Source organism: Podarcis bocagei, assembly GCF_964188305.1.
Source record: "Podarcis bocagei genome assembly, chromosome: 2".
NCBI classification, from domain to species: domain Eukaryota; kingdom Metazoa; phylum Chordata; class Lepidosauria; order Squamata; family Lacertidae; genus Podarcis; species Podarcis bocagei.
In genome coordinates this window covers 13,716,492-13,733,691 of record NC_138126.1, presented here as the reverse complement: position 1 = coordinate 13,733,691, position 17,200 = coordinate 13,716,492, and the positions used below count along the sequence as shown (strand labels likewise).

The following is a 17,200-nucleotide window of genomic DNA, read 5'->3' as shown; positions in this document are numbered from 1 at the left end:
AGGGTCTGAAGTGCCTTCAAAGTGTGGCCTTTTATAGGCAGTGATTGCTGTTATCTTTTCCCCTCTAGGATGTGAGAAGCACCTTGCAGAAGTAAGTGGATCCTGCTCATTTCCATTAGCATCTCTCTGAGGTCAGGAAGGGTCCAGGACCCCAACACATAAAACCTGGTACAGAAGGGGCTCCTGGGGGAGAGACGGTAGGACTCCACACTCTACAGCAGGGGTCAGCGAACTTTTTCAGCAGGGGGCCAGTCCACAGTCCCTCAGGCCTTGTGGGGGGCCAGACTATATTTTGGAAGGGAAACAAAGAATGAATTCCTATGCCCCACAAATAACCCAGAGATGCATTTTAAATAAAAGGACATATTCTACTCATGTAAATACATGCTGATTCCCGGACTGTCTGTGGGCCAGATTTAGAAGGCGACTGGGCTGGATCCGGCCCCTGGGCCTTAGTTTGCCTATCCATGCCCTACAGCACGGGTGTCAAACACAAGGCCCGCGGGCCAAATCCGGCCCGCCAGACCTCGTCATGTGGCCCGTGGCATCAAGGGCGAGGAAGCGAGCTTCTCATCCTTTTTACTGGTCCCGACCCAGATTTTAGGGTCCGCACTCCGGCGGAGGCTCTCTGCCTTTCTAAAAAGTGACCCACGCAAACAGCCTTCCCTGCCTGCTTGCAGACAGGGCTCCAACCGAAGCGCCCCGTCGGCGCTGCCTACCGGCCGGTCCCGCAACTTTCGCCTCCTCGCGGACCGGGCAAAGAGGCTTTCTGCTCGCTCGGTCCAGTCCGGGGCTCGCTGCGGAGGAGGCGGTCCCGCGAAGCCGAGCTCGGAGCCGGCTGCCTCCGCCCCTCGAAGCCTCCCAGGCGCGGCTGCTTGAGGGGGCGGGTTGCGCGCGCGGCAACTTTTGGACCGCGAGGGAGCCGCAGAGGCTGGCAGCGAGGGCAGGGAGCGAGAGCCACGCTTGGGACGCCGCTCGCTCACTCGCTCGGGCCGCAAGAAGAGGCCACTGCGGCGCTGCAGCTGGCGAGGAGATGGCTGGGGGCACGGGCGGCGGGGCCAGGGGCTGGCTGGGGGTCGCCCTGGTGGATAAGTAGCGGGGCCGGCAGGCGGGGAAGGGAACGGCGGAGGCGACTGGAGAGCGGGGACCCAGCGCAGGTCTTGCCGCAGGCGGCACGCCCCCGCTGGGCTGGAAGAGGCGAAGCTGCTGCCGGTTCAGCTGCGCAGAGTGGGGTGGAGGGAGGCGGGCGGGCGGGCGGTGTGCCACACCGCAAAGCAGGGGCGCCTCCCACCCCGAAGAGGACCGCGCCAGCATCTGGGCGGCTGGAGCAAAGTGGGAGCCTGCCAGCAACTTGGCTGCGGGAGCCTGGCTACGAAACACCGCCCCCTCCCCACGCCAACACATCGGCTTTCTCCGGGCCGGAGGACTTGGCAGATAGCCCCCTCCCCGGGAGCAACTGCAGCAGCTCGGGGCCCCAGCAGGACATCCTGGCCACCTGCGCCCGCAGTGCGCTGGGGCTCCCTTGCAAGGAAGAAACTGCTGCTGCCCAAACTGCAGCTCCGTATCCTCCGACTCCTGAGTGCGGCGGCAGGGCTGGGGGAGGCAACATTTGCTTCTGCTCTGCTCTGTTGGGACAGGCTCCTGTCTCCTCCCCGTTGGAGCTCCAGTCTGCCTGGAAGCCCATCTCGTCATCTTTTTTAAAAAAATCATTATTATTTCTTCTTCTATTCTTATTTAAAATCGTACTGGAATAGGTATATTAAATAGTGTATAGGTTCAAGACAACACACACCAGTGCCTAAGGAAAAATAACTTTGATAAAGTCCTACAGATACAACTGGCCCTTTGAGGGTGACCAAACTGTTGATGTGGCCCCCGATGAATTTGAGTTTGACACCCCTGCCCTACAGCTTCTCACATGTAAAAATAGGGCCCTCTCCTTTGCTATTGTAGCAATCTAATTCTTCTTCCAAAGATCAAGGCCAGAGCACGGCCTCCTCCTTCCCCGTCACATAGGGCTGGAGACTCTTCTCTGCCTCTTGCACGTTGCATTCACTGACTCTGCAATACATAGTGTCAAGCATATAAAAGAAAGTGGCTCAAAGATGCTTGTGAATAGCTCAGTACCTGTTTCAATGTCCAACTAGTTTTTCCTCAAACTATGGTGAGCAACAGAAAGGTGCCCACCTCTGTTAACTCTCTCTCTCTTAGGTATTTTTGGAGGGGAGGTTAGTGAATCTGGAATAAGTTGATTGGTTTTTTTCCTCAGGTGGGATTGTTGTGATTTTGCATCAGCGGGCAAACTCAGAGGCCTGGGGTTGCTGCTTTGGCCCTCAGATATCTGACTGTGGAGCCTGTAGTGAGGAAGAATTGAGCCCCTCTGTGCCTGCCTGACCCTATAGGCTTTTTTCAACTCTCTTTCTCATTTCCTTTCTTTTACTGTGCTAGGAATTGTGGTTTTGAATGGGCTAACATTATTTTTTTTCTGACCAGGTATGAGAAAAGAGAGAGATTGGAGGCTCCATGTGCTTTCCCTCCACAGCTGAATGAGAGGCTCTCCAAACTCTGTGATATAAATAGTATGCTCGAGGATGTGATGAAGCAATTCAAAAGTAATGAGAAATGGCTGCGAGGATTTTATTCTGGGCATTTTATTAGTCCAAAACTGGGTATGCCAGTCTCTTAATGTATTGCATTGTCTTGTATTTTGTTTTTGCTGCAGACAGGGATGTTCCCATAATACCTTCCTTCTTAGTGGTCCAGCCATCATCTTATTTTCCTCAGAATGCCCTATATACCGTATTTTTCGCTCTATAAGACGCACCAGACCACAAGACGCACCTAGTTTTTGGAGGAGGAAAACAAGAAAAAAAATATTCTGAATCTCAGAAGCCAGAACAGCAAGAGGGATTGCTGCGCGGTGAAAGCAGCAATCCCTCTTGCTGTTCTGGCTTCTGGGATAGCTGCGCAGCCTGCATTCGCTCCATAAGACGCACACACATTTCCCCTTACTTTTTAGGAGGGAAAAAGTGAGTCTTATAGAGCAAAAAATACGGTACATTGTCACTCTGGTGCATGGGGGGTTAGAGGAAAGAAATGGTGGCTGCCACAAAGAGAAAGAGCCTGAACCAGAGTGCAAAGTCAAGATTTTCCCCCTCAATGTACATCTGGGCTGGAGGTTTTGGAGGTTCTCAAACTCTGAAGGGCAGTGTGAAAGGGCATTTTGAACCACCCTGTTCCCCTCTTTGCCTCCTCCTCCTTAGGCTTGTCTCCCAGCAGTGAAGCAAAGCCCTGATCTGTGTCCTCAGACACCCACCCACAGCTGCCCTATCTAGGGCTGCCACAAACACAATCTCCTGAGAGTTCACAAATTAATTATGAAATCAAGTGCACATGAGCCCCAAAGGGCACAATTATGTTTCTTAATAGCATGGAAGATTTTTAAAAGGTTTGAGGGGAGGAATTCCTTTTGCACGAGAGCTCTGCCATTCCTCCCTCTACAAGCTGAGTTTCTCATAAGATTTAATGATTCTGGCTTAAACAAAATCCCTCATCACTTTACTTTGGGGAGTTATCAAGGCTGCCTCTATCTCCCCTCTGCATCCTTTTACAGGATTGCTGTTACGCTGCCTCCCCTCCAGTCCTCCACTATAGACCCCAAATTTAGTGACAGCATTCATAGACCAAAAAATTAAAGAATTGTCCAGTAGCACTTTAGAGACCAACTAAGTTTGTTCTGGGTATAAGTTTCGTGTTCATGCACACGTCTTCAGATACACACACATGAAAGCTTATACCCAGAACAAACTTAGTTGGTCTCTAAGGTGCTACTGGACAATTTTTTATTTATTTTATTTATTTCGACTGCGTCAGACCAACATGGCTACCTACCTGAATCTACATTCATAGACCATCAGTTTTTTTGCTGAATATTTTTATTCTGCTGCTTTTAAGTCTAGTTTATCACTGCTGAGTTTTAAAGTTCTACTTATTTTCATTGGTTCTTTCTATTATTTCCTTGTTTTAAAATATTTGTTCTACTTCCAAATATTTTACTTGATTTAAGGAAACTATAGCTACATTATGAAGTGTAATTATTTATTGTAATGTTTTATGTTTTTATATATGTTGGAAGCCACCCAGAGTGAGTGGGGCCACCCAGTCAGATGGGCAGTGTCAGGGAACTGCCATCGGAGGAACAGGTGGGGAAGAGGCTCACGGAGGCTGGGAGGGACTCAACAGCTGAAGAAGGGACCAGCAGGGGGAGATATGGGTATCTGGAGGAAAGTCTCATGGAGGCTGAGAGAGACGCAGCAGCTAAGGCAGGAACTAGCAGGGAGAGAGGAGGATCTCTGAGGGAAAGCGAGCAAGAGGGAGGGCTCAGGGACACGTCCAGCGAGAACAGTGGGGAGGTGTCAGAAGCTCCCATAGGGAGACCCATTCCTCGCCGGAAGCTGTCTCACCGTGAGTCCCAAAGACGTGTTTCCGTTAAGGAGCTTTTATGCTGGAAGCGCTTCCGAAAACAACCACTGTCGGAATCTGCAAGTGACTAGGGCAGACATGTCTGAGGAGCTCTGTCACACACAGAGGTTTGTGGAGTTGCACAAACTCTGAGGGACTACGATTTTACGCACAAGCAGCTCACCATCCCATCACAGCATTCCGACAGTCTCTGTAAGCTGCCTGTGCAGGAGAAGGCATCATGAGCGACCCAGCCGGAACCGGAGAAGCAGGAGTTGGAGCGGGTCCAAGCTTGGAAGAAAGGTACCGAGCGTTGGAAATCCAACTGGCGCTGCAGACGGCGAGGCTTGAGGAGAGAAGGGCTCAGGATGCAGACAAGAAGGGGAGAGCCACCCAGTTCACCAGAAAGGTACCAGGATTGGTGCAGAAGTTTGGGGGAGACCCCAAGGACTACCATGCCTTTAGAAAAGAGATGCAATATGCCCTCAATGTGCAGTTTGATGAATTCCCTGACGAGGAATCGCGAGTGGCTTTTGTGATTGGGCATCTGGAAAGGGGGGCGAGGGACTGGGTTAGACCCCTGATGGCAACGCATAATGACGTCCTAAAGGACACCATGAAGTTCTTTCGTGCAATGGATCTCATGTTTTCCAGCGATATTGAGGAGGGAGTGGTGCGCAGACAGCTAATGGCTTGCAAGCAGGGAAGCCGATCTGTCCGTGAGTACTGGACTGAGTTCACCATGCTGGTTCACAGATTGGGGTGGGACTTATCGGCGGCACCCATTCAAATGCTATTTGAAGAAGGCCTTGCTTCGGCTGTGAAAGACGAACTTTCCCGGGGTCCTAGGGTGGATTCCATGGATCAGCTGACTAAATCTGCGCTGACCATAGGAGCGCGCCAGGAGGCGAGAGCTTTGGAGAGGCGGGAAGGGAAGGGGGAACGTTGGAAGGAGGTCCGCATTCCAGACATTCCAGAGACAACTTTCCCGCCGGCAGAGCTGATGGAAATCGGAACAGCGCGCGCGCGCGCAGTTTCAAAGCCCAGTGAGGGGGGAAAGAAGGAGGGAAAAGGCGCCCGGAAATGCTATCTCTGCCAACAGCCAGGTCACTTTGCCAGAGTCTGCCCCCAGAGGAAGGAATGGCAAGGGATGGTGGGAGCTGTTGAGGGAAGAGAGGAGGAAAAACCGGAGCAGGTAAAAGCCAACGCCTGGTTGCCAGCGTCGGGGCACAGCAGCCAGGCCAAAGAGCAGTGAAAGTGCCCATGCCAGAAGCTCCTCTACCTGCCCTAGTGATAGAGGTGTCGCTAGAGCTGCAAAATGGACACCCCCTAAAGATAAAGGCGCTGTTGGACTCAGGCAGCTCCTGCAATTTCATGAGCAAAGAGTTTGCAGCTGAACACCAGATACAGACTATCCCTTTAAGCAACCCCCTGCAGGTGACCATGATTGATGGCAGGGAGTTGTTGGGAGGAGAAGTCAGCTTGCAGACCGTCCCAATGATAATGAAGGTGGCAAGGCACACAGAACTGATAGCGTTTAATGTGGCCACCTTGGGAGGAGCTCCTATTATTTTGGGAATGAGCTGGCTAGCGTTACATGATCCGCTGGTGGGCTGGCATCAGAGAGTGGTTTCCTTTGGTTCAGCACATTGCTTAGAACACTGCAAAGGGGGAAAGGGTTCAGCAGGGGCCCAAGCCACCCTAGCAGGGACGGAAGTAATGGAGAAAGTGAAGGTACCACCACAATACGCAGATCTCAGCGACGTGTTCAGCGAGAAGGAAGCTGACCAACTACCCCCGCATAGACCCTTTGACTGTCAAATCAATTTACTCCCTGGGGCACAGCTTCCAGTAGGCAAGTTGTATGCCATGTCAGACAGAGAAATGCAGGAGCTAAGAGAGTTCATTGACAAGAACCTGAAGAGAGGCTTCATCAGAGAGTCCAGAGCAGTGGGAGGTAGCCCAGTGTTTTTTGTGGATAAAATAAACACGGACAAGCCGAGACTTGTGTGTGACTTTAGGGGGTTAAACGCAGTGTCAGAACCCTTGGCTTTCCCTATGCCCAGGATTGACGACATTTTGACCAGGGTGCGGAAGGGAAAGATTTTTACAAAGCTGGACCTAAGGGGGGCGTACAACCTGATACGTATAAGGAAAGGGGATGAATGGAAAACCACCATGTTCACCCCTTTGGGGGCATTTGAATATCTCGTGATGCCATTTGGCTTACAAGCAGGCTCGGCGTGCTTCCAATCGTTTATGAACCACGTACTGGGGCCTTTGCTTTACAAGAATTGTGTGGCCTTCCTAGATGACGTGTTGGTGTATTCTGAGAATGAGGAGCAGCATGTGAGAGACGTCAGAGAAGTGTTGAGCAGGCTGCAAGCCAACCGGCTGTGGGTGAAACTGGAGAAGTGTCAGTTTCATACCAAGGAGGTGGAGTTCCTGGGGTACCGCCTGTCAGACAAGGGATTGGCCATGGATCCCGGCAAGGTCCAGGCAGTGCTGGAATGGAAAACACCCAAAACCAAGAAGGATGTGCAGAGGTTCCTAGGGTTTGGGAACTTTTATCGTAAGTTCATCCGAAACTTTGCACACCTGACGGCGCCCATTACGGACTGTCTCAGCAGTAAGAAGAAATTTGTTTGGACTGAGGAGGCGGAGCGAGCTTTTGAGGAACTGAAGAGGGCCTTCGCCTCTGAGGAACAACTTCTGCATGTGGATTTACAAAAAAAGATGAGAGTCGAAACAGACGCCTCAGACAGAGCCATAGGGGTGGTGCTTCTTCTGCAGCCAGGGAAGGAGGAGTCAGAGTGGAGACAGTGTGCTTTTTTTTCGCGAAAGCTGAACAAATCCGAGAGGAACTACACGGTGTACGACCGAGAACTTCTTGCTATTCATGAGGCTTTCCGGAGATGGAGGCACCTGCTAATTGGGGCACAACATAAGGTGCAAGTGTGCACTGACCACAAGAACCTAGAGTATTGGAGAACGGCACGAGTGCTCAACCAACGGCAGTTGAGATGGGCCCAGGAGTTCTCCAAATTTAACTTTGAGATTTGTTACGTGCCAGGCCCAGAGAACGTTAGGGCGGACGCTCTCTCACGCAAACCTGAATATTTGGAGGGGGAGGGAGCACCCGAAGAAAGACATGTCATTCCAGAGGACCGCTGGGTGTGTGGGGCGGCATTGGTGGGGCAAAGGGAACTGGTAGAGGGAACGGTGAATGATGAATACGCCCAGTAGAAACTCAGGGGTCTCAGGAGGGAGGGAGATAAACCCGGGGGTTTTGAGGAGAGAAACGGGGCGTTGTATTACAAGGGAGCGTTATATATACCTGAAGGTGATTTGAGGGAGAAGGTACTCAAGCAGCTGCACGATAGCCCCACAGCAGGGCATTTTGGGCAACACAAAACCATGTGGCTGGTTACCAGGGAATTTTGGTGGCCCAAGGTCAGGGAAGATGTGCGGGAGTATGTAAGAGGGTGTGACCAATGCCAGCGAGCCAAGGGGGAGAGGCGGGCACCGGCAGGGTTATTAGAACCGCTACCCACACCTGAAAGACCATGGGAAGCAGTGGCAATAGATTTCATGACTGATCTGCCAAAGTCCAGAGGGAAAACAGCCATCATGGTTGTGGTAGACCTGTTAACCAACATGGCCCACTTTATAGCCTGCTCACATGCTGTCACGGCAGAAGAAACCGCTAAATTGTTTGTAGAAAATGTGTTTAGGTTGCATGGCGCCCCCTTGAGGGTGGTTTCAGACCGAGGGAAACAATTTACTTACAGGTTCTGGAGGAAGCTCATGAGCTTACTGCATGTAGAGGTCAATTTTTCGACTGCCCGGCATCCTGAAACCAACGGGCAGGCGGAAAGAGCCAATGGCATCCTCCAGCAATATTTGAGGTGTTATGTCAATGACAGAGAGAATGATTGGGTGGAGAAGCTGGCGTTGGCGGAATTTGCCTACAACAATGCGGAGAACGTGTCCACGGGGATGAGCCCCTTTTTGGCTAATTACGGGTGCCATCCCCGGGCTTTCCCAGGGGGGGAAGGGGAGAACTGGAGCGTTCCAGCTGCCGAACAGTTCGTAGAAGAAATGGAAGCGATCCATCGCCAGCTCCAACTCAACTTAGACAGGGCCAAGTAGGAATATAAGAGGCAGGCAGACAAAAACAGAAGAGAAGGTGAAACCATTAGGGTGGGGGACCAGGTGTGGCTGTCAACCCAAGGGTTACCATTCAAAGGGGGTTGTAAGAAGTTAAGACCCAAAAGATTGGGCCCATTTGAAGTCACGCAACAGGTCAACCCAGTGGCTTTCAGACTCCGGTTACCGAACCACATGAAGCTGCACCCAGTTTTCCACAGGTCGTTGCTGTCACCGTATAAAGGGGACAGAGAAGGGAGGGTCACTCGGGGACCAGCGATGGAGGAAAGGGAACACAGCTACCATGTAGCGGAGATCCTCGATTCCAGGTGGAAGGGAGATCAAGTAGAGTATTTGGTAACGTGGGAAGGGGAACCGGAGTCGGAAAACACCTGGGTCATGGCAGAGGATGTCAATGACGAGGTTTTAATAGAAACTTTTCATCAGAGGTTCCCACGTAAACCTCAGCCTGTGGCGAGGTTCCGGAGGGAATACTTTGCCACCACCGACGAAGAAGAAGAGTTGGAGGGGTTCACAGATTCCGAGGAGGAGGAGGATTCAGCGAGCCGGAACGGCGACCGATGGAGGGAAGTGTTCGAGACGTCTGAAGATGAAGAGGATTCTTTTCGGGGTTTTACCTCCTCACCGCCCAGAGGAGAGGGAACGGGCGCGGTGAAGGGGGTCCTGGAGGGGAGGTGGATGTCAGGGAACTGCCATCGGAGGAACAGGTGGGGAAGAGGCTCACGGAGGCTGGGAGGGACTCAACAGCTGAAGAAGGGACCAGCAGGGGGAGATATGGGTATCTGGAGGAAAGTCTCATGGAGGCTGAGAGAGACGCAGCAGCTAAGGCAGGAACTAGCAGGGAGAGAGGAGGATCTCTGAGGGAAAGCGAGCAAGAGGGAGGGCTCAGGGACACGTCCAGCGAGAACAGTGGGGAGGTGTCAGAAGCTCCCATAGGGAGACCCATTCCTCGCCGGAAGCTGTCTCACCGTGAGTCCCGAAGACGTGTTTCCGTTAAGGAGCTTTTATGCTGGAAGCGCTTCCGAAAACAACCACTGTCGGAATCTGCAAGTGACTAGAGCAGACATGTCTGAGGAGCTCTGTCACACACAGAGGTTTGTGGAGTTGCACAAACTCTGAGGGACTACGATTTTACGCACAAGCAGCTCACCATCCCATCACAGGCAGGGTACAAATATAATTACTATTATTATTATTGCTGTACAAGAGTATAACGTTTAAACTCCATATCGTTTTGCTTCCTCAGACTCTCTTTTATTCAGACAACAGCTTCAGAAAGGTAAATTTCTGACTGAGGCCCAAATTCATATGAAGGATGGGGACTGGATGATGCTCTCCACTCCTGGCAGGGGTGAAACTAGGCTTTCTGTCACCCAGGTCAAAGACCAAGTTGGTTACCCTGCCACGCACATTTATGTACACATACAGTAAATGGCCAACAGGCTGCGACCCTCACTGGTGCCCTCTGGGAGCTTCACCCGGGGCAAAAGTACTGGCTACACACACCCCAGCTATGGCTCTGCCTCCTGGCCTGGACATTGGTTGGCTGCTTAGCTCCAGAGTCCTAACTAGCCGAGGTGGGTGTAGGGCCCCAATCACTGACAGTGAATTAATTTTGTCTTGAATGATTTCTAGTTCATCTTCAAATTCATTCTCTTCCATGTGTTTTTCACTCTTTGAGTCTCTAAGCACATGGGCGTAGCCAGGAATTTTTTTTGGGGGGGGCAGGCATTCAGTAGGGGGTTTGTCAGGATTGGCACTGTCCATAAGAAATCCAGTTGCAGCAGACTTAACTTAAACTTACAATAACTTATAATAAGTCTAAACCGTAACAGTATATACAGAACACCACACCAGAAGGAAGGAGATAGGAAGCGAAACCCAGGCTCCTTCTGGCCTTATTATTGATTATAAACAGCATGACCTTGACAGAAAGAGAGAACAGAACCAGTTTAACCAGCTTATTTTCAAGCTGATTTGTTGAGCAACTGCAGGTTTAAAAAAGCACGTCAGCACTGAGTTTCTTCCTGAATCAGTTACAGAAAGGGAAACACCCAGTTACTGAAAACTGAGAAAGTGAAACTTAACTCCTTCTCTGGAGTGAGGAAGCCACTCTTTGTGCTGAAGCCACTTGCTCCATCTCCATCTGGAATACTCCAATCTGAGTATTCCAAGGATCCAGTGATCATCCCAGAGTGTGGGCACAACTTCTGCAATCCTGCTTGATCTAGGATTGCCATATTTCAAAAAGTAAAATTCAACCTGACAACCACAAAGCAAAGGTCTGAGTAACCACTGTTATATTCTTCAGTGGGGTCGTTCCATGACAGATCACCACAATTTTTCAAATTATTATCAGCTACTACATCTCTTTGTCCATGGAGTTTTCTTGGCAGGGATACTGGAGTGGCTTGCCGGTTCCTACTCCAGGTGGATCACGTTTGGTCAAAACTCTCCACTGCGGGAGGCAGTGGAGGACAGAAGTGCCTGGCATGCTCTGGTCCATGGGGTCACGAAGAGTCGGACACGACTAAAATTGCTGTACTGGATTATCTCAGGTCAGTGTCAAAAGTGAATAAATATTTCCTATGTCTTATAGTTTTCAAGTTGGGGGGGGGGATGAAAATTAGAGAAACGTTATATACATGCATGAATCAAGTCACTTCTGGGGACTTTATGGGGTTTTGGGCCCTGAAGCTTAATCTTCCTTAGTTTATAGCAGATCCACTTCTGGGTAGAATAGGTTGATGGGTCTCTGCACTGACACTCTCCCCAACTCTAAGCATAATGAGGGCATCTAAGAGTGAATGCCTGTTCTCTGCTTATCTGAACTGGGGGGCCCTCATCACCCACCCACTGAGAGCCCCAAATGGCCATATCATACAGAGATGCCTAAGGAGGGCAAGTCCCCTTCTCTCCTACTCCCCCCTCCCATTCACAAACACAGAAGAGCTGAGTAAAGGTTCACTAGGTGGTTTTGTTTCATTGTAAATACTGGTACATTGAATACAGAAAGAAGAAAACAACTGATTAAAAACCAACAAGGGCTGCAATCTGAAAACGGTAATGGCCTTTGAGTAATGTCTGTAGATAACCAATATTAAAATGAAGATAGATAGAAATAATAGTACTTCAAAGAAAAAGAAAATAGATAAATACAGGCAACAAGTTTATTATAATAAAATGGAAGAGATGGGAAGTCATTTATTTATGAAGAATATTATGATTTGAATTACACCTCTTTTCTTTTTTGTGTACATGTAATGTTTGATGATCTAAAATGGACAAGAACAATAATCACAAACATTTTTTGGATAGATATTTTTATGATGTAAAGTTATGATGTAAAGATATCATTGTTGTTTAGTCGTTTAGTCGTGTCCGACTCTTCGTGACCCCATGGACCAGAGCACGCCAGGCACTTCTGTCCTCCACTGCCTCCCACAGTTTGATCAAACTCATGCTAGTAGCTTCAAGAACACCATCCAACCATCTCATTCTCTGTCGTCCCCTTCTCCTTGTGCCCTCCATCTTTCCCAACATCAGGGTCTTTTCCAGGGAGTCTTCTCTTCTCATGAGGTGGCCAAAGTATTGGAGCCTCAGCTTCACAATCTGTCCTTCCAGTGAGCGCTCAGGGCTGATTTCCTTCAGAATGGAGAGGTTTGATCTTCTTGCAGTCCATGGGACTCTCAAGAGTCTCCTCCAGCACCATAATTCAAAAGCATCAATTCTTCGGCGATCAGCCTTCTTTATGGTCCAGCTCTCACTTCCATACATCACTACTGGGAAAACCATGGCTTTTACTATACGGACCTTTGTTGGCAAGGCTCATAATATCATTATGAGCAATTAAAAAAAAAGATTTAAAACCAACAAGGAAAGTATTTATTGTGGGAAAAGTATGGAAGAAAGAGAGAAGTATCCCAGTTCTGTATGCAATACAAAGAAATCCCATTTCTTTGAGAGGGAATCTGGTTCCTGGGCTGTTTCTTGGATCAGGATGTTCATCTCTGACTCTCAGCTGATTCTGACTCTCTTCTTTTTCCAACAGCAAATGTCACTCTGGATCCAGACACAGCCCATCCCAGGCTCATCCTGTCTGAGGATCGGAAAAGTGTGATATATGGAGACGAAGAGCAAGCCCTGCCTGACAATCCCGAGAGATTCAGTGACTGGCCTTCTGTGTTGGGACGTGAGGGATTCACAGCAGGCAGACATTTCTGGGAAGTCACTGTGGGAAGTGAGGGAGAATGGGCTGTAGGGGTTGCCAGGAAGTCTCTGAGGAGAAAGGATGACTTTCTCATGAGAATAATTAATACCTTCTGTGAGTTAAGTTATGAGGAAGGGATCTGGGCTGTGGGAAAATTGAGAGGTAAGTACAGAGCCTGCACCTCCCCTGATTCCTCTCCTTTGTCCCTCAGTGAGGAGCCCAGGAGGATCCGGGTGACTCTGGACTGTGAAGCAGGGGAGATGTCTTTTTCTTGTGCTGACTCAGGAGCTGAACTCTACACGTTCTCAGGAGCCTCGTTCTCTGGAGAGACCTTCCTCCCTTTCTTTTATCTGAGGGGAGATAAAATCCACCTCAGGATCTCCTAAGGAGGCTAAATCTGCCTCACAGGAACAGTTGGGAGTTTCTCTCCAAATGAAAATGACAGATATAAAACCAAACACCTCAAGAGCTCTTTTGACAGCTTTGCAAAGGCCTTTTGAGATGACTCACTCTAGTCACAATCAGCAGAAGCAAGAAAACAGACAAAAAATGGGGCTAGTTTTTTAAATTTTGTTTTATTTTGTTTTATTTGCTTTTTCCTTCCCTTTCCCGGAATTCCCTCTGCAGGTTATTTATTAAAGAGACAATATCACTTTAACAGTCCCAGTAAATATTATGTTCCTGAATAGGAATGCACTGACTTCAGTGGGGCTTTCGGCTGTTTAGATGTGTTTAGGATTACAGCCAATGTGGTGTCCTTTGGATGGGGCTGGACTCCAATTCCCATCAGCCTTGTCCAGCATCTGGTCAGAGATGATGGGATTGTAGTCCAGTAACTTCCAGAGGGCATCACATTTGCTGGCTGCTTCAGACCTTTTGCGTGTGAGGTGATCGCAGTAACCACCAGAGTAGAGAAACTGTGCCCTGGCCTCTGGACTTGTTTCCATCCCTCAGATGAAAATGCGCCTCTCCACCTGTGTGTGAGGAGAAGAGCATACACCTGAAATGAAGAGCATACACCTGAAATGAAGTGAAGGCCCAATACAGGTGTTGATCATAATGTGAGCTGCGCACAGGTGGGCTGAAGCGAGCTACCACCATTCCTGTGGAGCCTCTTTTTATTGAGACAAACATGCAAGCTAGGCAAATACATTTTGGGGCTGTGACCTTTACACATCTTCCGTCCCGAAATCGTGGGGTGGTACAAAGCTATTTTGGCACCTGTTTCCACAGCGTCATTTTCTCCTTGCACAGTGTATGACGTAGGAGACAAAAGGTCTCAGGGAAAAACTTACAGACAGGACACCGCTGACTTTTGAGACCGCAATAGGTCAGACATAGGTGGAACGATGTACCAGACAGCTGTGGCTTGTCGGGGGGGGGGGGCTTGCCCTGCACCCCAAGGTCACGCGTGCAGGCAGACGTGGCTGCCTGCCGGTGGGGAAGTGTGCTCCGTCCGGACCCCACTCCCCACTCCGCGATATCCCTACATGAAAGACCTTCAGCTCCTGGAAGGGGGAGAGGGAGCAAAAAAGAAAGAAAACCCAGCTAGGAATCTGACCTCAGCACCAATTGTGGCACAGAATCCTGACCACTAAACCATGGTTGAGAAAAGCCTGGTTGAACTCCCTAGTCCAGCGAAAGGATTCCCTGACAGGAAATAGATTGAGAAGACTGGTAAAAAATGTGGGAATGTTCAGGGATGCAGGAGAGGACATATTGTTTGATGATATCCTTCCTAACTTGCGTTAGCAAGTTCTATATCTTATCAGAGTAGCATTCCCCTTTAAACACACAGAGGTATGCTTGTTGCAGGCTCATCTGAGCCTCTCAGTATAAGATTCCTGGTAAGATCCCTTGTCCCTCTTAAAAATAATAGACACAACAGTCTTATTAAAATCTATATAAAAGTAGTTTACTCACAATCATTCAGTTCACAGTGTGAAAGATTTTTTTTACTCATAACTTAGTTTTGTTTCTATTTAATTTAGATCCTGCCACTTCCCCAAATTTTTGAATTTTTTCTATAACTCTAGGGAGAGAATTTTTTGGATCTTCCACTGTAATTACTAAATCATCAGCATATGCTTTCAATTTAAACTCACTTTTCCGTTTTTATCCCAGTGATCTCTTTGTCTGCTCTTCTGTTTCTAGCAAATACTTCCAGGACCAGAATGAACAACAGCGGCGATAATGGGCATCCTTGTCTAGTTCCTTTTTGTATCTTACAGTTGTCCGTTATCACCTGATTTACAATTAATTTAGCTTTTTGTTCGGAATATATTGCTTGTATTCCCTTTAAAAATTTGAATCCACAATAATTTATTCAAGTACTTTTGTCATGAAATTCCAAGAAACATTGTCAAAGGCTTTTTCAGCATCTATAAACATCATTGCTGCTTTCTTTTCATTTTTGACCTCCAGATATTCTATCACATTTAATATATTTCTTATATTTTCTTTCATTTGTCTACCTGGAAGAAATCCTGCCTGATCTTGATGTATATACTCATTTAATATTTTTTTCATTCTATTAGCTAAGATGTTTGCAAATAATTTATAATCATTGTTTAACAATGAGATAGGCCTTTAATTTTTAATTTGCAGCAAATCTGAATCTTGTTTTGGAATTACTGTAATGTAAGCCTCTTTCCATGTTTCTGGGATTTCACCTGTATTTAATATCTCATTCATGACATCTTTCAATGGGTTTACCAATTGTTCACTTAATTTTTTATAATACTTTGCCATTCATCCATCTGGACCCGGGGACTTGCCATTTTTTTGTCCACTTTATTGCCTCTAACACTTCTTGAGCAGTTATTTGTGTGTTTAAGATCACCATTTGTTCCTCTTTTATTTTTGGCAGATTACTACCTTTAATATATTCCTCTATTTTAAAAGCTTTTTCCTTCCCTTTCCTATACAATTCTGAGAAATATTTTACAAATGCTGCTCTTATTTCCTTCATCATATCTGTTATCTTTCCATTTATATTAATTTTGTTTATGGAGTTTCTTTGTTCACTTTTCTTCAACTGCCACGCTAGCAGGTTTCCTGATTTGTTAACAAATCTGGCTCTGCCTCTTGTGAACAGAATTTCCATGAGCTGCCATACTCACATCCCAAATGGGGAGGAGATGCCACTCTCTGCCCCCTTCTTAGCGTATGAAGCAGCCAGTCAGTTTCATAATCTGAAGGTCCTGAGTTGGAGCCTCTAAGAAGGCAACTTCCTCCTCTCGCTTCCTTTTTGCCAAGGGGTGTGTTCAGCTGCGCTCTCCAAGAAGGGAAAAGGGAAGACTGTGGGCGTCATGGGTGGTGAGCTGGAAGTCTTGATTGCTGTTATCTATCTATATTAAGCATTTGCAAGTAATAAGTAAATAAAGAGAAAAACATACAGTGGTACCTCGCAAGACGAATGCCTCGCAAGACAAAAAACTCGCTAGACGAAAGGGTTTTTTGTTTTTTGAGCTGCTTCGCAAGACGATTTTCCCTATGGGCTTGCTTCGCAAGACAGAAACGTCTTGCAAGTTTGTTTCCTTTTTCTTAACACCGTTAATACAGTTGCGACTTGACTTCGAGGAGCAACTCATAGAACGCGGTGTGGTAGCCTTTTTTGAGGTTTTTAAAGACTTTGGTGATTTTTGAAGCTTTTCCAAAACTTTCCCGACACCGTGCTTCGCAAGATGAAAAAAATCACAAGACAAAAAAACTCGCGGAACGAATTAATTTTGTCTTGCGAGGCACCACTGTATTCCTTGACCAGGAATTGAATGCAGACTGCATCAATGAGAGAAACAATTTTTTAGAACCACAAGTAGATTTTAATCGGTAATATTTTTCTATGTTAAACTAAGAAGAATGTTTAAATTAAAAAAGAACGAATCCTCTGTTCAGAAATGATGTGGGCTTCAGGGTGAAAATGTAGTGACCAAGTTTGCTCAGACATTAAATTGTTCGGCCTCTCGAACCATCAGTCTGTTTGTCATCTATTCAGCTTCAGCTCTCTGTGGCTCTGCTGGTTAGTGTGTCTGGTTGTTAACCAGAAGAATGGTGGTTCGAGTCCATCCAGGTACAGGTTTGGGTCCCTTACCCTCATGATCACAAGGTGAAGGTGATGACTGGCTCATCCATTGCTTCTCATGCATGTGGGTTTGAATCTCACCTTCATCAACACTTTAGCCCAAACTGAATTATGGAAGCTGGGCATAAGAACTCAAGGAGAGCCTACTGGATTAGGCCAATGGCCCATGCAGTTCTCACCGTGGCCAACCAGAAGCCTGTGGGAAGACGCCCACAAGCAGTAGCATTAATTTGGCCCTAACATACTTTCCCCTGACTTGCTAGATTTCTATATGC

At 47.9% G+C, this 17,200-nt stretch overlaps 1 protein-coding gene across 2 annotated transcripts in view; it reads left to right on the top strand.

Moving 5' to 3' along the window:
• The window catches only part of LOC308580766 (zinc finger protein RFP-like), a 34,251-nt gene extending 18,822 nt beyond the window's left edge, over nt 1–15,429 (top strand). The window contains exons 4-7 of one of the 2 annotated variants that reach the window (XM_081182915.1): nt 69–91; nt 2,494–2,669; nt 9,878–9,910; nt 12,683–15,429. In XM_081182915.1, the coding sequence (XP_081039041.1) occupies nt 69–91; nt 2,494–2,669; nt 9,878–9,910; nt 12,683–13,227 (777 nt within the window). In that variant the 3' untranslated portion in view covers nt 13,228–15,429. The remainder of the gene's footprint in view (nt 1–68; nt 92–2,493; nt 2,670–9,877; nt 9,911–12,682) is intronic. The other variant, XM_081182914.1, reaches the window with a different exon arrangement.
• Nucleotides 15,430–17,200: the final 1,771 nt, after the last annotated feature.